We start from the raw sequence: 24,602 nt of genomic DNA on the forward strand, positions 1-24,602 counted from the left end.
GCCTTATGAATAAAGCAGTGTGATGAACTGCCTGAAGTGGCATTACTGCACGCTGAATGTTCAGCTCAGTGTGCAGTGGGTTTTAATCTCACACATTGGAGTAAGTATAATTTTTATCCCTTGGAAAGCACAAAGCTAGACGGTGTTTCAGCAAAGCAGCTTGGGCCTAATGTTATGAGTAATAAGCAAACAAGGAGACACGCATTTACTCTGAACTACCTTTGAGTCTACTTTTCTGCCGTTCCACCTGTGTGTTGGTTTTGATGTTCTGTGACAGTGATTACGCTTCCCACAGTCTGGAGTCTTGTCTAACTGACCACTGTGTCTTTGTGCTTTTATATAGGATGACAGAAATACCTCGTAAAGACAAGGGTGTGATCCCTTACTAAGAGCTGTCAACAGTGCAGCTTGCTGGAGCCCCAGCTTGCTGCAGCTCCCTCGGAGAGAAACTGGTAGGCACTGAATGTCAGTGTTCTCCTGGTACTGTCTTCTAGCTCCAGGGTGCAGAATAGCCCATTTAAGAAGGAAATGATGCTAAATGTTCTTGTAAATAGGCAGGAGGAGCATGCTTTTAAAGGGGTAAGGGGTAAAGGGGAATTTTTCTGGTATTGATTTGTTAGCTGCAAAGGGCTCCCATCTGATCCTGTTGCTTACCATGTAATGCCAGAGCCCCAGAAGCTAGTCACAGAAAGGGCAGTGATTTGCCAATTTAATAGTTTTGTATTTAAAAGGCTCCTCGGTTCTGTGTTCTGCTGGCTACCCCATCCATAGCAGAGCAGGATTCTCAATAATCAGGAGAAAAACCTCAGACCATAGCGATTCTGATCAGGTACACAGGCCAGGAAACAATGAGATAAGTGTGGCCTAAAATGATTATGAACATTAGTGTAAATTAATGAAAAAGATCAGAACGCCATTGAATAGAATAGAATAAGCCAGGCATACTACATTTAAACTGCTCTTGAGAGTTTTCCTTTACTCAAAGTTATGGTTTACAATTTTTACCTCCAAGATAATTTTGTTTTAGGAGAGACTCGGATTTATTCGCCAATGTAGAATTGATGCAGGCTACTTGAGGTAGATAGGGATAGACATAAAGTATTTAGTGGGGCCACTTTATTTTCTTTTTGCTTAGGAAAAGCAGTGGTTTCTGGAGAGTTTTTGAAATAGGACCATTTAGAGGCATATTTGGTAAATGTCACTGAACACTCAGAAAAATGTATCTTCCATAATAGTAAATGCTAGCACCTCGTATGCAGCACAGAAATAAATCGTTGTGTCTCACAATGCAAGGGGCCTGAGCTTTGGTTCAAATAAATAGTTGGTGCTTCTTGCCGGTTTTCCCTTGTGATCATGAGCTGAGGACAGAGGGTTTGCTGGGTGGGTTAGTCCACTGATCAGATATTCAACAGAGCACCTACTCTGTGCTAGACATTGGTAGGGTGATAGAACAAAGACACAGAAAACATTATTCTTTCCCCATACTCTCTACCAGAAAGCCACTCTTGAACTCCCTTCCTCTTCTGCTTTTGCCACAGTTTAGCTGCCTCCTGCTCTGTGCTGTGGGGACTTGTGGGGACTTTGGGTTTGGAGGGAAGAGGGAGACCTTAAGAACCACCCTTTTTTGCCCCTAAGGAATGGAAACTATCACTTCCTTTTGAAAGTCATGCTGTGCTAGGTACTTAAAAGTTATCAAAGTTAATCCCCACTGTTGTTCTGTGAAGTAGGTTGTGTTACCTACATTTTACAATTAAAGCTAAATTGACTAATTTGCTGAGGGCAATTTACAAGGAAGGTTATTTAGCCAGGATTCTGTCCCCAGAGCCTCTGCCTGGCCCTTGGCTGCTGGAATCCTGGGGCCTTGGTGAGTCAGGAAACTTGCCCTCTTTCCTCCTCCCTTTAACTTGAAGGGCAGGAGTGGTAACAGCAGCTAGTCTGGTTCTTTTTCTTAGGAACTCACCAGATTATGCTTTACACTGCCTGTAAAAGCTAGTTTGGGAATGTGAATCAGATCCACCAGGCTTTTACATAGGAATGACTTTTATGTGAAATTTGCATTGTGCAGACAATAACATGTTACTGTAAGCTGGGTTGAAGCACTTCTCTGCTTCTCCTACTCTCTGTGCCCCATTTCCTGGACACTTTCCATGTAGTGTTTGCCTAATCTTTTCAGTATGATTGCTGTTGGAATCTGCTTTCCTTAGCACTGTCAGTATTATGTTTCCTAGTAGCTTAGAGGTCTTCACAGTTTTCATTTTTAGAGACTGTGTAGTGTTTCTAGATGTGCATTTTATGTATTTTCTGTTGAAAACTTTTTTTCTTTATTAGAGGAACTTTGTAGTAAATATCTCAGGATAGTATCCTGTGTATCTTACAGCTTGTGTTAGAGTCTTCACTATATATGTGTGTGTATATACCTATATATACATATATGTACTATATGTACATACACACACACACATTTTTTTTGAGATGGAGTCTTGCTCTGTTGCCCAGGCTGGACTGCAGTGCCAAAATCTCAGCTACTATTACACTCTTTTAATTAACGTTTATATAGCATCTTCTACTTGACAGAACACTTAGGGGCATAGTTTGGGAGTCATAAGGGCTTCCAGGTAAGTGGTAGGTTTGCACTTTCCTGGCCCTGAAGCAGGCAAGGCTATTTGACTTGCTTTGGCCAATGAAATATGAGAATACTGTCTGTCACTTCTAGGTGACAGAATGCTATTCGCCAGCATTCTGCAGGGTGATAGCTCTATCAGGCAGGCTCTGGTGTGAAGACAGTGTGGAATAGAACCTTGGGCTGTCCAGTGATGAACATGTAATGCGAACAAGACGGAAGCCTTTTTTGTTTGTTTTAAGGCATTGATTGAGATTTAGGGTTGTTTGCTACTGCTTTATAGCTTTTCATATTCTAACAGGGCTCTCATATTTCAGTTTTGGATTCATTCACTCTGTGGTTGTTATCTAAGTGAACTGGGATCATGGGAGTCGTGGTAACAAACGTGGATGTGTTTCTTTTTAATTGTTAAAGTGCTAAGAGTAAGGGGAATGCCACTGGTAAATGGTTTGGAGTTCAGGGATGTTAAATACCATATGGCAGGCAGGAGAGCCCCACGGGATGAAGTGATTGTTCTGTCCAAAATATCAGTAGAACCATGTTGGAGAACACTGAGAACAGACTTGTTCAGTTTGATAATCTTTTTTTTTTTTTGAGACAGAGTCTCGCTCTGTCGCCAGGTGCCAGGTTGGAGTGCAGTGGCGCGATCTTGGCTCACTGCAACCTCTGCCTCCCAGATTCAAGCAATTCTCTTGCCTCAGCCTCCCAGCTAGCTAGGACTACAGGCGCACACCACCATGCCCAGCTAATTTTTTGTATTTTTAGTAGAGATGGGGTTTCACCATGTTGGCCGGGATGGTCTCGATCTCTTGACCTCGTGATCCACCCACCTCGGCCTCCCAAAGTGCTGGGATTACAGGCTTGAGCCACTGTGCCCGGCCTCAATTTGATAATCTTTTACTTAGACTCCAGAGAAATCTTAACATTGGCTTCACATTTCCTATCTGCTGACCTCCCTGGAGGAAGATACTACTTCACACTTCCCAAGCGGTTTGCTTCACTTCACTCCTAGGATCTCTGCCAACATTCCGGTTCATTGGGTGCTCATCTGCGGGATAGCTCTTCTAAGCCCCCTATAAATTCATGTCTGAAATGTCTCCCCATTTATATCTTCTCTTTTAAACATAACATTGACTCTCTTGTGGGGCTTTTTATTGTGGTAAGTATACATAATAAAATGGACTATTTTAACCTTTCAGTGTTATTAAATACAGTCACATGGTTGTGCCGCCATCACTGATCTCTCATGAGCTTTTTCATCGTTCTAAACTGAAACTCTCGACCCACTCAAGTTATTTCCCCTGACCTCTTCCCCCAACCCCTGGTTACTTCTATTTTAGTTTCTACCTCTGAGAATATGACTCTCCTAGGTATCTCATGTAAGTGGAATCATATGGCATTTATCCTTTTCTGACTGGCTCATTTCACTTAACATATGGTTTTTAAGGTTTATCCATTTTGTTGTATGTATCAGAAGTTTTTAAATACTTTATTTGTTTTTGAGACAGGGTCTCTGTTGCCCAGGCTGGAGTACAGTGTTGCTGTCATGGCTCACTGCAGCCTCCACTGTGGGAGGATCCTGGGCTCAAGTGATCCTCCCCCAGCAACCTCTCGAGTAGCTTGAACTACAGGCGTGTACCACCCCGCTTGGCTAATTTTTCTTTTTAAAATTTCTTGTAGAGATGGAGTCTCTCTGTGTTGCCCAGGTTGATCTTGAACTCCTGAGCTCAAGCAATCCTCCCGCCTTGGCTTTCCAAAGTGCTGGGATTAGAGGCGTAAGCCACTGTGTCTGACCTCATTTCATTGAAAGTCTGAATAATACTCCATTATATGTACATACCACTTTTTTTCCATCTATTTATTTTGTCAGTTTCACCTTTTCGCTATTGTGAATAATGAATTGGCACACAATGAATAAACATTGGTATACAAATACCTGCTTGAGTCCCTGCTTTCAATTGTTCTGGACGTGTGTACCTAAAAGTAGAATTGCTGGGTTAAATATATGGTAATACTAAATTCAGTTGTTTCAGAAACCACTATACTGTTTGGAACAGCGGCTGTGTCATTTTATGTCATCACCGGCAGTGCATGAGGGTTCCAGTTTCTTCACATCCTTGCCAGCACTAGTTGTTTTCTGGTTTTTTTCATAATGGGCATTCTAATGTGCATAAAGTGGTATCTCATTCTGGTCTTGTTTTGCATTTCCCCAATGATTAGTGATATTAAGGATTTTTTTTCTTGTGCTCATTGGTCACCTATATATCTTCCTTTAAGAAACATTAATTCAAGTCCTTTGCCCATTTCTTAAGTGAGTTTTTGTAGTTGTTAAGTGAGTTATTTGTATGTCCTGGATATTAATCCCTTATTAAATATTATGATTTGCAAATATTTTCTCCTGTTCTATAAGTTGCCTTTTCACTGACTTGATAGTGCCCTTTGCACAAAAGTTTTTAATTTTGATGGTCTATTTTATTTACTTTTCTTTTGTTGCCATATCCAAGAAATTATTGCCAAATCCAGTATCATGAAGCTTTTCTACTATATTTTCTTCTAAGAGTTTTATAGTTTTAGCTCTTACATTTAGAGTTTTCATCCATCTAAATGGATGGATAAAAACTAGAGATAGTTTTTATACATGGCTTAAAGTGAAGGTCCAACTTAATTTTGTACGTAGATATATCCAGTTTTCCCAGCACTGTTTGTTGAAAATACTGTTCTTTGCCATTAGTCTTGGCATCCTTGTTAAAACTCAGTTAACTATATATGCAAGGGTTTGTATCTGGGCTCTTTATTTACTTCCATTGATACATATGTTTGCCTTTATGGCAAGACCACACCGTTTTGATTACCATAGCTTTTTGGTAAGTATTGAAGTCAGGAAATGTGAGTCCTCTAACACTGTTTTTTTTTTTTTTTTTTTTGGTTTGGTTTTGGAGTTGGAGTCTCGCTCTGTTCCCCAGGCTGGAGTGCAGTGGCACGATCTCGGCTCACTGCATTCTCCACCTCCCGGGTTCAAGCAATTCTCCTGCCTCAGCCTCCCGACTAGCTGGGACTACAGGCACATGCCACCATGCTAGGCTAATTTTTTGTATTTTAGTAGAGATGGGGTTTCACTATGTTGCCCAGACTAGTCTCAAACTCCTGAGCTCAGGCAGTCTGACTTTCTTACCTCCCAAAGTGCTGAGCCACTTTGAGATTAGAGGAGTGAGCCACTGCGCCCATCCACTGTTCTTCTTTTTTAAGGTTGTTTGGGCTCTTTACGGTCCTTTGAGATTCCACATTAATTTTAGGATGGACTTTCTTGTTTTTACAAAAGAAGTCACTGCAATTTTGAGAAGGAATGCATTGAGTCTATAGATAGCTTCAGTTAGTATTGTCATCTTTTATTAAGCCTTCCAATCCATGAACATGGTATGGTTTTCCATTTCTCTGTCTTCCTTAATTTTTTCAGGGATGTAGTTTTCAGTGTACAAGGCCTTCACCTTGTTGGTTAAGCTCATTTCTAAATACTTGATTATTTTGATGCCATTGCAAATAGATTGTTTTCTTAATTTTCTTTTTATAATTGTTTGTTGTTAGTGTGTAGAAACATAGCTGATTTTGGTGTTGATTTTGTGTCGTCCTGCAATGTTGAATTGTTAGCTCTAACTACTTTTTGTGTAATCTCTAGTGTTCTTTACATATACACTCGTGTTTCTTTAAGCAGAGACAAATTTTGTTTCTTCCTTTCCAATTTGGATGCCTTATTTATTTTTCTTGCCTGATAGTCTGGCTAGAGCTCCCAGTACTGTGTTGAATAGAAGTGTTTAAAAACAGGCATATTTGTCTTTTGCTGATCTTAGGGGAGAAGCTTTCAATCATTCATTCATCATTGAATATCATATTATGGGTTTTTCATAAATGGCCTTATGTTGGTGAGTTTAAGATTCCTTCTGTTTTTTTTTTTTTTCTGATGGTGAAAGGGTGTTGAATTTTGTCAGATATTTTTCTGCATCAATTGAGATGATCTTTGCTTTTCCCCTTTATTCTGTTCATATGGTGTACTACATTAATTGATTTTTTTATGTTTGAACCATTTTGCATGCCTAGAATGAATGCCACTTGGTGATCTTTTATAATCCTTTTGCTGCAGTACCAAATGTTTTACCTGCATTTTGTTGAGGATTCTTTTATCAGTATTCATAATGGATATTGCTGTATAAGTTTTCTAGTATCTTTCTCTGGCTTTGGTATCATGATAATGCTGGTTACATAAAATGAGTTTCAAGTGTTCCTCCTCCATCAGTTTTTTGCAAGAGTTTAAGAAAGATTGGTGTTCATTCTTTAAATGTCTGGTAGAATTTACTCGTGAATCCCTCTTGTCCTAGGCTTTACTTTGTTGGGAGGTTTTTGATTACTAGTTCAAATATGTTCGAATCTTCTATTTCTTCATAAATTAGCTAGGTCATTTCTAGGAATTTATACATTATATCTAGATAATCCAATTTGTTGTCATATGGTTGTTTAGAGTACTCTTAAAATCCTTGTTATTTATGTAAAATTAGTAGTAATGTCCAGTTTCACTACTAACTTTAGTAATTTGAGTTTACTTTGTATATTAGTCATGTAGCTTAAGATTTGGCAATTTGTTGATTTTTTTTTTTTTTTTTCAAAGAATAAACTTGGTTTCATTGATTTTTTTTTTTTTTTTTTCTCTATTTTCACTCTATTATCTATTTTAATCTTTGTTTCCTTCCTCTTGCTAACTTTGGGTTTGGTTTGCTATACATTTTCTATTCCCCAGGGTGTGACGTTTGCTTGTTGGTTGGAGAGCTTCATTTTTGTTGTGCTTACAGCTATAAATTTACCTCTTAGCAGTGCCTTTTGCTGCATCCCATAAATTTTGTTTTCATTTACATTTGTTTCAAGGTATTTTGTAATTTCCCTTGTGATGTCTTCTTTGACCCATTGGTTGTATAGGAATATGTTATTTAATTTCCATGTATTTGTGAATTTTCCATTTTTCCTTCTGTTATAGATTTCTCATTTGGCTCTGTTCTAACAAGAAAGGATAGTATGCTTGCAGTCATTTTAAAATTTAGACACACTTATTTTGTGGCCTAACACACAGTGTGGCCTGGAAAATTTTCTACATGTACTTGAGAAAAAGTGTGTATTCTCTTGTTGCGTAGAGTGCTCTTTATTAGTTTTAGTTGCTTTATAGTGCTCCTCAAGTCTTTCTATTTGCTTATTGCTCTGTCTTATTCTGTTCATTATTGGAAATGGGGTGTTGAAAGTTTCCATCTGTTGATGCAGAACAGTTGATTTCTTCATTCAGTTCCTTCAGTGTTTGCTTCATAGGTTGGGAGCTTTGATGTTTGGTGTGTGTATATATTTATAATTGTTCTATCTTCTAGTGAATTAACTTTCTTATCAATCTATAATGTCTTTGACTTTTAAAACAGTTTTCGACTATTTTGTCTCATATTACTATAGCCACTCCATCTCTCTTTTGGTTACTATTTTTGCATTATCTTTTTCTGACCTTTTACTTTTAACCTATTGGTGTCTTTAGATCTAAAGTGCATCTGTTGTAGGTAGTGTATAGTTGTATCCTATTTTTTTTTTTTTTTTTTTTGGGGACGGATTTTCGCTCTTTTCACCCAGGCTGGAGTGCAATGGCGCAATCTCGGCTCACTGCAACTTCTGCCTCCTGGGTTCAGGCAATTCTCCTGCCTCAGCCTCCTGAGTAGCTGGGATTACAGGCACGCACCACTGTGCCCAGCTAATTTTTTGTATTTTTAGTAGAGATGGGATTTCACCATGTTGACCAGAACGGTCTCGATCTCTTGACCTCGTGATCCACCCGCCTCGGCCTCCCAAAGTGCTGGGATTACAGGCTTGAGCCACCGCGCCTGGCCTTTATCCTATTTTTAAAAAGACCCTTCCTGCCAATCAGTTTCTTTTGGAGTTTAAAACATTTAAATTTAAAGTAATTTCTGGTAAGGAATTATTTAATCTTGCGATTTAAAAAATAGGTTTTCTGTATACCTTACGGCATTTTTGTCCCTCATTTCCTCTGTTACTGCCTTCCTTTGAGTTTGGTTGATTTCTTGGTAGAGACATTTTGACTCTGATTTCCTTTTCTGTGTTTTCTTAGATACTTTCTGTGTTACCATAGAGATTACATATAACAGTCTAAAGTTATAACAGTGTAGTTTGAATGATACCAATTTCACTTCAGCAACATACGAAAATTCTACTCGTATATAGCTCTGTCTTTTTCCAACATTTTATGTAATTGAGATCAGGAGCTACATCTTTATGTGTGTATCCACTAACAGATTTGTAAGTATTTTTAATCCTTTAGAAAATAACAAGTACAATTATAAGCCAAATTTATAATAATACTGTAGTCTTTTTATTTGTCCGGGTATTTACCTTGACCTAAGAACTTTACATTTTTGTATGGCTTTGGCAAAGTTATAGTGTAGCGACTTTCATGTCAACGTAAAGGACCCCTTTCAGCTTTTTCTCTTGCAAATGCCAGTAGTAATGAATTCCCTTGGCTTTTGTTTATTTGGGAATGTCTTAATTTCTATCTCATTTTTTAGGGCACTTTTTTTTTTTTAAACCAGATACAGAATTCTTGCTTGATAGTTTTTTTTTCTTTTCAGCATTTAAAATGTATTATAAATGTAACATCCTACTGCTTTGTGGCCTTTAAGGTTTCTGTGATAAAACAGCTGATACTTATTGAGTGTCACTTAGATGTGACAAGTAGCTTTTTTCTTACTGCTTTCAAGATTCTTTGTCTTTGGGCTTTTAACATTTGATTGTATGGTGTCTTCGTAAGGATCTCTTCCAACTTACCCTACTTGGAATTCATTGAGGTTCTTGGATGTATATATTCATGGCTTTCGGCCAGTTTGGGAAATTTTCAAGCCACTGTCTTATGAAATAATCTTTGTCTCTTTTTCTCTCTGTTTGTCTTCTGAATCTCCCATCATTCCTATATTGGTCTGCCTAAATAAGTATTTTAGGCTCTTTTCACTCTTCTGTATTCTCTTTAGTTTTTTCTCCTCTTTAATTTTTTTCTCTTTCAACTCAATGTTTTCAAATCTTATCTTCAAATTTGCTGATTCGCCTACTCAAATCTGTTTTTAAACCAGTCTAGTAAAGTTTTCAACTTGGTCATTCTATTTTTTTCAGCTCCATAATGCTGTTGGGTTCCTTCTTCTCTTCTCTTTGTTTATAGACTCAGTTTGCTCATTTTCTTGATGGATGTTAGTTCTTTGTGCCTTTTGTTCTTTCAGCATGTCTAGGATAGTTGTCTTTTCTAGTAAGTCCATTGTCTTCCTCTAGGAAAGTTTCTGCTAATATAATTTGTTTCTTTGAATAGGCCAGGTTTTTCTTCTTCTTTTTTTAACTTTGCTCTTTTGTTGAAAATTGGGTATTTGAGAAAGTGGCCACCTCTTCCAGTCTTTACAGAATGACTACTCTGTGCTGTGGAAATCTTTAAAAGATTGGCTGAGCATGTTCTGAGCCTGAAAACTTAAGGTCATCATAGATCTTTTCTGAACATACTGTCTTACCTTTACCCGTGTGCGGCTTTTTTCAATTCCCCCATGGGCTCTTATCCAATGTCTTTGTTGTTATTGTTAGTTGTGAGCCAGGGTCTTGTGCTGTCACTCAGGATAGAGTGCAGTGCCTTGATCGCAGCTCACTGTAGCCTCGAACACCTAGGCTCAAGAGATTCTTTTGCCTCAGCTGCTCAAGTAGCAGGGACTACAGGCATATGCCATCACGCCCAGCTAATTTTTGAATTTTTTTTTGTTTTAGAGATGGGGTTTTGCTACCATTGCCGAGGCTGGTCTAGAAGTGAGCTTAAGTCATCCTCCTGCTCAGCCTCCCAAAATGCTTGGATTACGGGCCTGAGCCACTGTATCTGGCCAGTATTGCCTATTTTTGATTTTCATTTCCTTAATGACCACTGATGTATGCATTTTTATGTACTTGTCATTTGTATGTCTTCCTTGGAGAAAGGACTATTCAAGTTCTTCACCTAATTTTTGATTGGTTGTTTGCCTTTTTCTTGAGTTGTAAGAAATCTTTATATATTCTAGATTGTAGATCCTTATCAGATACATGATTTGCAGATGTTTCTCCCATTCTGTAGATTTTCTTTTCACTTTCGTGATGTCCTTATACACAATAGTTTTTAATTTAGATGAATTGCAATGTATTATATTCCTCTTGTTGCTTGTACTCTTGGTGTTAACTTGAGTTTGTATTTTTTTATTAAATGCTGAATACTAATTAATATGTAGTTATATTAATTAGTATTCATATAACAATAGAAAAACAGATTGTTTTCCTATTTAGATGCTTGGAAATTTTTTTTTTGTAAGGACATTAACAAGCTACATGCCTTTGAGTAAGTCTAAGTGTGGTTGCCCTAATTTTATTTTATTTTTATTTTTTTATAGAGATAGGGTCTTGCTTTGTTATGCAGACTGAACTTGAACTCCTGGGCTCAAGCTATCTTGCCTAGGCCATCTAAGTAACTGGGACTACAGGTGTGCACCTCTGTGCCTGGCTATCACTCCATTATATGAAGAGAGATGCACGAACTGATAGATGAGATCCCGTCACAATCTGACAGTCTTTTTTTTTTAATTGTTTGAGATAGGGTCTTCCTCTGTTACAGTGGTAGGATCGTAACTCACTGCAGCCTTGAACTCCTGGGCTCAATTAATCCTCCCTCCTCAGCCTCCCAAGTAGCTGGGACTACAGGCACATGCCACTATGCCTGGCTAACTTTTTATGTTTTGTAGCGATGGAATCTTGCTGTGTTGCCCAGGCTAGTCTTGAACTCCTGGGCTCAAGTAATCATCCTGCCTTGGTCTCCCACAGCACTGGGATTATTGGCATGAGCTACCATAGTTGGCCTGATAATCCTTGATTTTATGATTCTCTTAACTGCTAATGGTAATTCACATACTCCTTCACCCTGAGTTTAACCACATTTTCCTAGCAGTCTTGAAATTGCACTGTATATAGTTTTTTAAAAATTTACTGCCCTATTTTCGATGTATATGATGATGATGATTTTCTGAAACTGTGTCCAGTGTCCTCAAACCAGTTCTATAGGGGAGTGTTTGTCTCCTCACACCTTCCACATCATTTAGCATGCCCTTAAAAACAGAAGCAAAATGTTGCTAAATTGCTAGATGAAAAGCATACTTTTTTACTTTCCATTCTTTTCATTACTAGGTAGGCTGAGGACTTTTAAAGTGTTTTTAGCCTCTTGTTTTCTCTATTTAATGAGTTTTCTTTTTATTTTTGCCATTTTGTCTGTATGACCTTAGTATATATTTCATTTTTTATGAGGTTTTCAGCAATTTTAATAATTTATCATCTTCTTATCATATCCTTTGCCCTACCTTTGTTGTTTTTGTTTCTATGTTTTCTTCTTTTAAGTAAGAAGCTTTAAATTATTATATGGTCAGCAGTACACTTTTCTATTTCGGTCTCCTTTACATGGATGGTGAAAGTCCTCCCCATTCAGAGGTCAGATGCATGTGTGTGTTAATTAAATTCTCCTTTGCGCTTGTTTACCATTTAATTCTTTGATCATCTGATTGGTTTGTTTTCTTTTTTTTTTGTTTGTTTTTTGAGACAGAGTGTAGCTCTGTTGCGCAGGGTAAAGTGTGGTGGTGTGATCTCGGTCCACTACAACCTCTGCCTCCCGAGTTCAAGCGAGTCTCCTGCCTCAGCCTCACGAGTAGTTGAAATTACAGGCACGCACCACTATGCCTGGCTAATTTTTGTATTTTTACTAGAGACAGGGTTTCACTGTGTTGGCCAGCCTGGTCTTGAACTCCTGACCTTGTGATCTGCCCTCCTTGGCCTCTCAAAGTGTTGGGAATAAAAGTATGTTAAGCCACCCTGCCCGGCAGATTTGTTTCCCTTTTATTGAGTTTTGAGAGTTCTTTATATTTTCTCGGTGCAAATCAGAGATTCCATTTGCCAATACTTTCTCCCAGTCTGTGGCTTTTCTTTTCATTCTCTTAACAGTGTTTTCTGGAGAGCAGAAGTTCATAATTTTGACTCTCTGCATTTTAAAGATCTGTATTGCGCTTCTGGTGTTGTGTCTAAGAATTCTTTGCCTAACTTAAAGTCCCAAATATTTTCTCTTCTAAAAGTTTTATAGTTTTTTATTCAAGTTTGTGATCCATTTTGAGTTCGTGTAATTGCTTCATGGTATGTACTTTTCTTATGGGCCAACCAATTTAATTGTGAAAGATTTAAAGAAATGATTTTGCAAAAGAAAGTAACACAGAACTCTCACCCTTCGTGGTGTGGTAAAGAGGAAGGAATGCGTTCCTTTGTAGATCTCATTTCACAGATGCAAGATAGTATACCTTGCACATTTTGCTGTCATCGCTATCAAAATCACTTTCAAAATACTTAAGGAAAATGCAGTAGTGTGCATCAATATCTTTTGTCTGCTTTTTAAATCTTAAAATGGAGATTGTTTCTAGTGAAATACACACTGAATATTCTTGGAGTATATCAAAATCAGCCCTTGTATCAATTGGCCTTAAAAGTGAATCTTACTTTCATTTTCTTCCAAAGCTAATACTGATAAATGTGTTCCTTCTGGTTTGGAGGTCGTATTTTTTTTTAATCCAGGAAGGATGAATTTAGATATCATTGAGATATGGAAAAGCTTTAAAAAAATTATAATTTCACAATATAAAGTTTTAAATTAACAATACTTCGCATTAAACTATTTTCAAAGGTAAATACTTGCCTGAAAGCCAGCTGACAGTTTGACGATCTTTTTAAAGCTTATTAGTTTTTTAAGGTGAATTTTAATGGAGACTCAGGCTGACAAAGTTCAAAATGATATGGAGACCTCCAAAGCACTGCTTTTGTATGCCTGAAAGGCACCTACTCAACGGGAAGCCAGCAGCAACTCAGCAGGGTTTAGTTTTATTAAGATAGCTTAGCTGGGATAGAGCAAAGCTGGATTTCAGCCAAACGTGGTTCGACAAACAGTTGTGTCCTCCAGACTTCTGGGCTTACAGATACCTGGTTTGTCAGACACTAAAGCTGAAGCCTTGGCACCCGCATAATATATGTGAACCTTCCTTAGGTGTGAGAGTGTTGGGTTCTCAAGCCACATACTCCTAAGGTGATGGTAACATTAAAACTAGGCTAAGGCCTGGACTTATTCTGTCATTTTGGAAGATTTCATTCACTTAAGGAAAAATTCCCCTCCACCCTGGTTTTTAATTTTTTTTTCTTTCTGAGACAGGGTCTTGCTGAGACCCTGACTGCGGTGTAGAGGTCATCTCACTGCATGCAGCTTCTTAACTCTTGGGCTCACCTGATCCTTCCATTTTAGCCTTTCAAGTAGCTGGGACTACAAGCGCACACCACCACACCTGGTTAATTTTTGTGTCTTGTTTGGTAGAGATGGGGTCTCACCATGTTGCCTAAGCTAATCTCAAACTCCTGGCCCAAGGGATCTTCCTGCCTTGGCCTCCCAGAGTGCTGGGATACTAAATTGTCTATTTTTTTTTGAGACGGAGTTTCACTCTTATTGCCCACACTAGAGTGCAATGGTGCGATCTCAGCTCACTGCAACCTCCACCTCCCGGGTTCAAGTGACTCTCCTGCCTCAGCGTCCGGAGGAGCTGGGATTACAGGCATGCAGCACCACACCCAGCTAATTTTGTATTGTTAGTAGAGACAGGTTTCTCCATGATGGTCAGGCTAGTATCGAACTCCTGACCTCAGGTGAGCCACCTGCCTTGGTTTCCCAAAGGGCTTGGATTACAGGTGTGAGCCACGGTGCCTGGTCTAATTGTCTTTCTTAATTAGTCTTTTTTGTTGTTGAATTTTTTAAAATTGTGCTAAGATTCATATTACATAAAATCTACCATCTTAGCCATTTTTAAAAGTATGGTTTAGTAGTGTTAAACATATTTAAATTCCAGAACTCTTTTTATCTCGCAAACCTCAAACTGTATCCATCAAAGAGTGACTCCGTGATTTTCCCTCCCCTCAGCATCTGGCAACCACCATTCTGGGTACCTGTTACAAGTAGAATCATACAGTTCTTGGTTTTTGGAGACTGGTTTATTATCATTTAGCATAATGTCTTCAAGGTTCACCCATGTTGTGCCATGTGTCATAATTTCCTTCCTTTTTAATGTTGAATGATATTCATTGATAAGTATGTATCACATTTTGTTTATCCATTTATCCATTGATGGATACTTGGATTGCTTCCACCTTTTGGCTCTTGTGAATAATGCTGCCATGAACAAGGGAAAGGATATGTTTAGTTTTTCTTAATATTCTTAACACTTCGGTGCCCTCTACTATTACTACTAGGCACTAGTAGATATATTAACGCTGTTGGTAACATTTGGAATTCTGGCATTTACACTTTTCCTTGGTGTTCCACAAAGCCCCACGAGTTCCACTGTGCGTGTTTCCTGAACAAGTTTCAGATCCAGTGTGTAGATGGGATGTTTCTTAGCAAGACTCAGATTCCTAGGTTCTCCGGGAATGTTGGAGGTCAGGCACACTAGACCCCTGTTCCTGCAGGGCAGTGATCAGTGGAGGAGTGGCCTCCCTTCCTGGATATATGTGTTCTGCCCACCAGTCAGCACCATCTCATATTGTCCTATAGCTGACCTACTGCCCTGTTGACCACCTGCTTGGCCCCAAAGCCTGTTGAGTTTGCAAAATGTGAAAGCTCTCAGGTAATTTGTATGGCCTATTAGGGAAACCTGCAGTCCTTTCCAAAAGAGGAGTTGGGAATATGACTGCTTTGTAGATGGATGTCCTAGGATTCTGGGTGAAAATTCTTAATTCCCCTCATGTAGGAATGCCACAGAGTGTACCTTTTTGACTTAGTACTTTCCTAGTAAAATAGGCCTTTCTTAGGAAAATGACTACAAAGTCAGATGCATGTAAATGCTTTCAGCAAGGGTTGATTGATCACCTGCTATAGGCTGGACCCTATGTTAGGTACCTGGGGATTCCCTTCTAGTACCTGTGTTCCCAGAGAGTTGAATCCTGGTCCCCCACATGACTTTTGATGATATTCACACTGTTAATTCCAAGAAAGGCAGAGTAGAGAGATTCTGTACATGAAAGGAGTAGCATAAAGTTGCTGATTTTTAAAAAGTTTTATAAATAATCAGTCTTTTCACTTTCAGATGGGAATAATGTGTTTTTTGGTTTGCTTTATTGTTGTTATCCTAATTTTGTGGCAGTTCTAATTTACATTAGAAGAACTAATGTTAATGCTATCCGGTGATGGAGAAAGTTTATATTTGTGTTGTTTTCAGTTACTTACTTTAGTTATCTTTTTTGGTGAGTCTTATGATGGGCATTATTGGAATAGAATGGAATATAAACTTTGAAAAAAAAAAGATCTGTTGCATTTTGTCTAGACTATGCAGTTACCCAGTGGATCACTACTGAATGGAACAGGGAAATGACAGATTCTTGGGCCTCAAATATTGCTCTTCTCTGGAACTGGTCATTCGCTAGAACAGTGTCCCTGTGTATCCTTTCTATCAGGTCTTCTCACACAACACAAATCTTGCTGCCTTGGTTGCATCTGTTAAACAAATCAGTTCGTTACATTGATGACACTTGTATATTGTACAGAATTATGTGTATGTGTGTGTGTGTGTGTGTTTGCCGAATCTGGAAGCTTGTGACTATCTGAAGCTCTTCTTTTAATACCTTTTGAAGTTCAGCAAGGATCAGAACCCAGCATGCCCCAAGAATGCACAGTGTTTTTTGAAAGTGTGCTCTTTCCTTTTGTTCCTAATCAGTAATTACATGCCCCTAATCGTACCCTCTGGCGCAGATGCGGAAGTCAAAAGATGCAGGAGGAATTAGCGAGGCGGACACAGGCTCGCAGCAGTGGTGGGCTGAACACAATAGCACAGGGACTAATGCAGTTGCTGCTGGAAGCACTTTATTCCTATCACTGACCCTCTCCGTTCCTTATGTGTCATGGATGGGGTGCTCCTCCTCCTTTAAACCATTTATGTTTAAAGAAGCTTCTGGGCCAACAGGGCTTTTTGATTTTTGTGGAATGGTGAGAAGTCAGAAAGAGAAAGACTGAAACTGACACAATATCCCTCTCAGTGCCTCTGCAGGGACTGAACTCAGTGGCTGTCATGTAACTACAACATAGGCTCGCTTTCATTAAATATTGTCTGTTTCTCTAGTCTGGGTGTTTTCCTTGCATATTAGTTCTGAGTTCTGAGTGCTAAACAACAAAAGGTGTCTTTGACCAGATAAGGTGGCAAATGTTGTTAAACATACCTCAAGAAGTTTCAGTATTTTTCCCAAGAATGATGTCAGAGTTAGGCTTTGCTAGTGCTGCCCTGCATGTGGCTGGCCAAAAAAAATGTCAGTGGAACTCTACTTCTGTTACAAGTATTATTCCTGTTTATAACTTGAGATGATTTTATTAGATGGTTGGAAAGTGTTTGTATTAACCCATTAGCATACTTGGAGTATTCCATCTCTGTATTTGTGTTACAACTCCTTTGATTGAACTATTATTTTCTAATTATTTTTAATCAAGAAATGAACCTGACTAAATGCAAAATTAAGTCAACACACCTACACAGAGAATTCCAAGGAGCTAAGTAGCTTTTGAATATACAACTCTGTGTATGCAGGCACAGTGGTCAAAGTGTGAGATGGAGGACCCTGAGACCCTTTCAAGGGTCCATGAAGGTGAATGTATTGTCATCATAATACTGAGACATTATTTGCCCTTTTTGCTGTGTTGATACTTGCACTGCTTACGCAAAAGCCAAAGTGGAGAAAACTTCTGACCTTTAGCAGGAATCCAGGTGGTAGCAGCAAACTATAGTAGTAGTCATTGCATTATTCACCTCCGTGCACTCAATTTAAAATGTCAGTTTCACATAAGAATGTTTTGATGAAACAGTAAAAATCATTAAATCTCGACTGTTAAGGACATCTTGTTAATATACCGCATGATGAAAAAGTACATGTAAAGCATTTTTGCATAACCAAGTGCAATGATCATCTGGTCAGCTGAAGGAAAAGGTCTCATGCAGTGGGACTATGTCCAAGGCCAGAAAGAACTGCAAAGAAATCTTGAACTGCACTGTTTGTTTTTGATGGTGTCAGTTTGGCACTGTTTTGTGTTTATTGTAGATAGAGCACCACATGGATAAATATATTTAAAATGTTGGGAATCAAGGGTTTTCCTTGTGGTAGAATGGCGATGCTAATGTGGGATGAGGGAGCAGAGGAAGAAGCATCCATGTTGGATTTGAATTCACAGCATCACCATCAACTTGTGATTTATGTATTTACAGTATCCTTGCTCTGCCCAAAGAGCCTAAAAGCAATGATATTTCATTAACAAAGAGATACGTCGTGTTCTCCGAACTTGGTTTTTAAAAGCCATTTCCAAGAAAGGTTCCAGGGCTCCTTGGAGAAATGGCTGATTTGAAGTCTGGGACAGGAAATGCACACGGTTAGCTGGCCATGCCTGTAGTGTAGAAAGCAGGTGTTGAAAGACCCCTAGTGCCATGTCAGAAGGACCGAGGATGACTTAAAGGAGCTCCCAATGAGCAAATTTGGGACAGCCAGAAAGAAGTATGACAGTATGAATTTTAACACATTGAAGAATAATGTTAAAAAAATCCATGGATATACATGGTAGAAGAAAAGGGGGAGAGTGAAAGAAACACTGTGTTATACAAGAATGCCAGCTACTTTATAAAGGAGAGAGAGAATTTGAAACTTACTATTTTGTAGCCCGTTAACATAGTAATTGATTCAGGGGTGCACTGGCTCACGCCTGTAATCCTAGCACGTTGGGAGGCTGAAGTGAGATCACTTGAGGCAAGGAATTTGAGACCAGCCTGGGTAACACAGACCCTTGTCTTTATTAAAATAAAAAACTAAAAAAAAATTGTCAGTGGATGTTCAAACTGTTGAGTGCGATGTTATTACGGAGAAGGATATTCACAGAATCTCAAGTATCACTGCATATTCCTTATTAGTAACAAAAGAGAAAACTTGTCCTTTTTTTTTTTAAGTGAAGAAGAATTCAGGCTGATTCCACCTTAACTTGTTGACCAAACAGCAGCACCGCTAAAAAAAGAGACAGCCAGACCTTACATGCTTTCCAAAGGAAGAACGTCTACAAACACTTAAGCAGTCTTGGCAAAAGCAAGCAAACTAGAAGTGAGCCTCCAGATTGAACTCCCAAATTATAGAAAACCCAAATGAGCCTGTTAAACACCACCTTGGGCTGCAAAAAAAAAAAAAAATAACTTCAGACTTGGGCAAACTTCACAGTCAAATTACCCAGTTTCTTCGCAAATAAACTGCAAGAGAAAAATAAAGGAGCGATGAGAAGAGATTTATGAGCCATGTTGATCAGTGTGTGACTCTTACTTGGATCATGATGCAGATAAACTCAGCGTTTAAAAAATGAGGCAGAAGAATTGTGAACACAGACTGCGCATTTGATGATGCTGCGGAGTGACATGGTACTGTGTCTACGGTTGCTTCACAAGAATTTGGAAGAAGAGGGGTTGGGTTGGGATACAGGGGAAGCATAGTTAGCCATGGGCAGATTAATTACTGGGAGGATCAATGTGTGCTCATTAAAATATCCCGTCTACTTTTGAAATATCTTTGAAAGTTTTTACAATGAAAAATGTCTTAAAGTTGCGAATTAATAGTGGAATAACTTGACATTTTGTGCCTGCTTATGCAGTGCATTGAGAAGTACATGTCACCTACGTAGAATTGGTGCCAAAAATATGTAACCTGAGTCTAATCATGAGGAAACACTCAGATAAGCTCAAAATACATGACATTCTACAAGGCAGTTGTCGTGGTCTAAGAAAAAGTCAGTGTTGTGAAAAACAGCAAAAAAACAATGTCATAAAAATCAAATGCAATACAAAACCTTGCTTGTCTGGCTCTTACTGTCTCCAAAAGTTATAAAAGACATTTTGGAAATAGTTGCAGATATTAAAATGTAGAATTACAGTAACTCATGCTATTAAATTATGTTAATGTTTACTGTACCAAACATTAACATTGGTTCTGTGGGTGCTATAGGAGAATGTCCTCATCCTTGTGAGATACATGCTGAATTATATTAGGACCAATCAATACAGTATCTGCAAATTACTTTAATCAGTGTGGATATATATGGATGAGGTTGGCTCCTATTAAATGCTGTTTTCGTAGGTTCAAAACAGCCAAATATCATCACATGCCCATGGTTTAACTTAATATTTGGTGAAACAGAGAAAGAAGGCAAATGCAGTGACAAATAGTGGCTCTAGATAATGAATTGACAGGTGTTTGTACTATTTTTTTCACCCTTCTGTGTGTTTAACTTTTTTAAAACAAATATTTGGGAGAAAATAGTCAACTTAAAAAAATGAACTCCAGCAGACACATATTTGTGGATCAGGTGTGCTGACAACGTCCCCTCTGGGGTCAGTCATCCCCTAATAGCAATTAAATTCTCTTAGAATTCATTTCCAACTTCTTAAGTTGACTTACAGTATTGAAGAGAAGGAAAGCTACTTATTTCATTGTATGAACTTTCTACTTTCTGAGTCAGCCTATGACAAAGAAGAGAAAAATAAATAATATAGGTGAACATTAAGAAAAGAGCTTAATCATATTTTATGGTAACCTTTTTATGTCGATGACATTTAAAGACGTATCCACTGTGGGAGAGAAAAAGAGATCATTGGTTCTCAGAAAATTTTTTATTTTTGTCAAGAGATCAAAAATGTCTTCTCTCTGGCCTGGTATTAACATTCTCTTTAAAATAGGATGTATGTCTGGAATTTTAAGTTTTATCTCCCTCTCTACACACCCCTTATTTTGCCATGAGGTCTTAGCTGAAGTGTGTTTTACTCAGGGTGACTGGGGACTTCTGGGCGACCATGGCAGTTACATGAAGTGGTGAGATCTCTACTGCCCTCCAGAAAATGTCCTGAAGTGATTACCAAGAACTCCTGGTTTAATCCCGCCTCTTTTGAATCCAAAACAGATCCCTAAAGAAGTGGCTGATATCTTTAACGCCCCCAGTGATGATGAAGAGTTCGAGGGCTTCCGAGATGATGTTCCCATGGAAACCCTCTCGTCAGAGGAGAGCTGCGATAGTTTTGACTCACTGGAGTCAGGGAAACAGGTATGGATGCTTCCTTCCAAGCAGATGTGTTCATCTGGAAGCCTGAATCTTGGTTTGGATGTTCCTTTATTTGAACATAGTGTGAGGTTGGTGAAATCAGTTTATTGTCTAGCATTTTATTTTAGAAATGTTATGCCTTCCTATTTTAAAAAAAAATGGTGAGAGAACCTAGTTCACTCTGCTGTGTTAATCCTTTTCCGTACCATAAATCAGGGATTTTTTTTTAAATAAAGGGACCTCACATGATCAAGTGCATTTTCTTGGCTGCCTCGGGGCTGTAACCTGCAGCGTCGCTGTGTTCAGAGTCTGCCCACAGAGGGAGACTGCGGCAAGCCATGGGGGATCGTGTGGTTACTGGGAGACAGTTGCATCTCTCTGGTCCTGCGGGGCAATTCTGTTGGCACGCCTCTCTTGAAATTGCTGGGGAGAGCCTTATTCTTGCGTTAATGACTTTGATTTCTAGCACGCACAAGTTAACAGTTCTCTGAGAAGTAGATTCCTGGAGGTTCACATTGTGTCCTAGTAGTAGAATGGCCAATCAGAATCTACCCTTCGGTGGCATTTTCTTCTGAGTTGATTGCGGCACTCAGAAGTCCTCATTCTCCTTTGACCATGGCTTCTCCAAAAAGGCAGCAAATTAAGCCCACCTTGCTTCTACCCAGCAAGTACCGGAAGAAGCAGTGAATTTTATGTAAGTGAAGTACCCGCTGAATTGTGCGAGACATTGTAAGTTCTGGCCTGGGTGGGAGCTGTGCTCTCTGAGATCACCAGGGGCTCCCTGGTCTCTGGCCATCTGGGTCTCATTTAACATCTCCACAGCAGTTGATCCTACTAGCCACGTCCTTCTAACCCTCTGGGTTACTTCCTCTCTGTTACACACCTTTTGCTTTTTTTTCTTTCTTTCTGAGACAAAGTCTTGCCCTGTTGCCCAGGCTGGAGTGCAGTGGCATGATCTTAGCTCACTGCAACTTCCGCCTCCCAGGTTCAAGCAATTCTTCTTGACCCAGCCTCCTGAGTAGCTGGGATTGCAGGCGTGTGCCACTACACCTGGCTAGTTTTTGTATTTTTTTAGTAGAGACAGGGTTTCACCATGTTGGCCAGGCTGATTTTGAACTCCTGACCTCAGGTGATCTGCCTGCCTTGGCCTCCCAAAGTGCTGGGATTACAGGCGTGAGCCACTGCACCTAGCCTGCTCTTTGTTAATGTCGCTTGTTTTTCCTGACCCTAAATGCGGATGTTCTCTAAGGTTTTGTCTTTAATCTTCTTACTTAGCCATCTTGTCTGTTGTCTTGCTTTGAGCTGGCACTGCATTTTGTGGAGCTTGTCTTCTCTCTCCAGCCTCTGGTGGTTTCTGACTACCAGTTGGACTGGTTGCTAAGGGAGATCTGAAACTCAATTTTCCTTCCCTTGGTTGTCTTTCTGGCTTCCCCCTTTCCCCGTCTTGATCTCCGTCTTTTGTTGTTCTTGACCCTCCTTCCCCTCTTCCACTTCCCCAGCAGTTGTCCAGGAGTTGATGAAACTTCTGCTGTGTTCCTCGTGTTCATCCTTCCCTTCCCTCTGCAGCTGCGGAAGCCCTTGTAGCTCTTACCTAAATGCTCATTCCTTCCTACTAGGATCTGTTACAGGACTGAGCTCCAGTCAGCTCCTCCCTTCCTCAGAGATTGCCCAGCCCTACGACTAATCACAGTGAGGCAGTGGGGAGAGTAGCGCCTGCAGGATCCACCTTGAGGAGCATTTGAGCAGGGCAGAACATGTCTAAAGTGCTAAACGCAGAGCCTGGCAGGCACCAGGCATTAAGAAACAGAACAGCTGCTTCTGCTGCTATGATGACTGCTTTTGGAGTCAGGTCTGTCCTCCCCAGGGAGGAAAGTATGCCACCTGCTTTTCATACAGATACTACATTTAATCCACAGACCTCCAAGGAAGCTGCCAGTGTTGTTACTATCCCCATTTTGCAAGTGCTGAAACTGAAGTTCAGGACGGTAAAATGACTTGCCCAAGGCCCCACATCTGGGAAGAAGCCAGCTGGGATGTTCCAAATCCAGGGCCGCCACTTCCCAGCCTCTTACCCTGCGGGGCCTCTTTCCTACCTGCTATGCTACAGGGCACAGGAACTGCACTGACATTCTCATTATCCACTGTTCTGCCCTTTCTGCCCACCGGTCCATGCTGTGTTCTTCCTGCCTGTCTGCTGTCACCATTTTTCTAGGCTCTACCCTGGCTCACATCCAGTTATGCTACTTCTCCCATGAAGTCTTACTGGGTTTTCTTTCCCTCCGTGTGCTGTATTGCTTGAGTATCCCTTAAAGCACTGACCCTCACCAGGGTTATTCGTGGACCGGTCTGCCTCCCTCTTAGACTGTAAACTCTTTGAAGAAGAGGGGACTCATACTAGAATGGTGCTTTCTAGCTTCCCTGGCTCTGACTTTTTGTCCTCATGTATCGTCCCTTTCCTCTCGTTTCAGGCTCCACCTGACTGTATACAGTGAGCACAGAGGGGGTTTTGTTTGCAGGGTGCAGTCGAAATAGGGTGCTTGTCTGCTTGTCTGGTTCAGCAGGCCATTGCTCTCCAGTCTGTTTCTTCTTGTCAGATGGGCTTCAAAATAAAAAGTTTACCCACCTAGGTTAACTTTTCCTCTGATGTGTTATTTGCTTATGGTCCTGATCATGGTAGATGACCAAGACCCATAGCATAGTGCCCAGAATTGATTTTGAAGGAGAATCAACCAGTGCCAGAGAGCACCTAGCAGTGCAAGGGTTTGTAACTAAGAATGCAGTGGAACACTGTAGAGTGGAGATTGATGTCATATAGACCCATGTGAAAAACAGTGTTTACACACTTTGGAGTAAAGAAACTATAGTCCTCAGTTCACGACAACGGTAAGTTATTTTTCTCTATCAGGACTGACCATCATCTCCCAGGCTGCCTATTGCCCTGTGAGGCCAGCACACAGGGCTGAAAGAACCAGAAAAAAATGGAAGACGGGAACTCACTGCTTCAAGGCTTGCTCTGTTCTCTTCAGGGCCCAGGCAGGGGCTTTAAGTAGTTGATGACATTTACACACAGAAATACAGCTCCAAATCAGCCTGCAAGGGCTGCCCAGGGCTCTGTGAGCCAGATGTTTCTTGCACTGAGAGGCCTCAGGTACGTGGTGGGTTTCCTTAGCAGCAGCTGTATACCATTCTTCCTTAATAATCAAGCCCTGGCCTGCTACTTCTCTACCTTGACCCCACACGCACAAGATCCATTTAACCAACAGAAGCTGTGTGAACTTACACACAGCATGCGTCTGCTAACTCTGGTCTCCCTTAAATACGATTTGAATTTCACTTTAAAGAAACTTCGCTTTTGTATGTGCAGTTTTTTTTCAAGCAGCTGCGCTACAGCTATCAACAAAAGAACAAAGTAATTTAGCTCTGAGCAGACTCACTCCAATTACCCATAATAATTCATAGGAGACATTTTTAAGCGTACAGAATGCTAGATGGAGACATTTCTTTCTGTTTGCCCCTGTAAGTTTTTCTACTTGTCCATTATATCTGTTTTTCTCCAGAGATATATGAGCTTGAAGAAGTCTATAATTACAGCTGAGGAAAGGCAGGGGGGAGATACAGATTCTCAGCCAAGTGTGGTGGTAAGGGGGTCACTGCTACATCAGGGATGGCGGGGAAGAGGTGGCAAAGGAAACTGGGGACAGACTCGAGCCCTGATGAGGCGTGGCAGCCTGGCAGGAGGCT

The 24,602-nt window shown here is 40.0% G+C and overlaps 1 protein-coding gene across 14 annotated transcripts in view; it reads left to right on the forward strand.

Annotated features, from left to right (window-relative positions):
• CDCA7L (cell division cycle associated 7 like) overlaps positions 1 to 24,602 on the forward strand; it is a 39,282-nt gene that overhangs the window by 2,333 nt on the left and 12,347 nt on the right. For 6 of the 14 annotated variants that reach the window (XM_002751504.6, XM_009002290.5, XM_035253679.3 and 3 more), the window contains exon 2: positions 20,724 to 20,864. In XM_002751504.6, the coding sequence (XP_002751550.2) occupies positions 20,724 to 20,864 (141 nt within the window). Of the gene's footprint in view, positions 1 to 18,735; positions 19,192 to 20,723; positions 20,865 to 23,766; positions 24,010 to 24,602 lie in introns of all 14 variants that reach the window. The other 8 variants (XM_035253675.3, XM_078342061.1, XM_078342058.1 and 5 more) reach the window with 2 other exon arrangements.

The sequence above is a fragment of the Callithrix jacchus genome, chromosome 11 (genome assembly GCF_049354715.1).
Source record: "Callithrix jacchus isolate 240 chromosome 11, calJac240_pri, whole genome shotgun sequence".
NCBI lineage: Eukaryota > Metazoa > Chordata > Mammalia > Primates > Cebidae > Callithrix > Callithrix jacchus.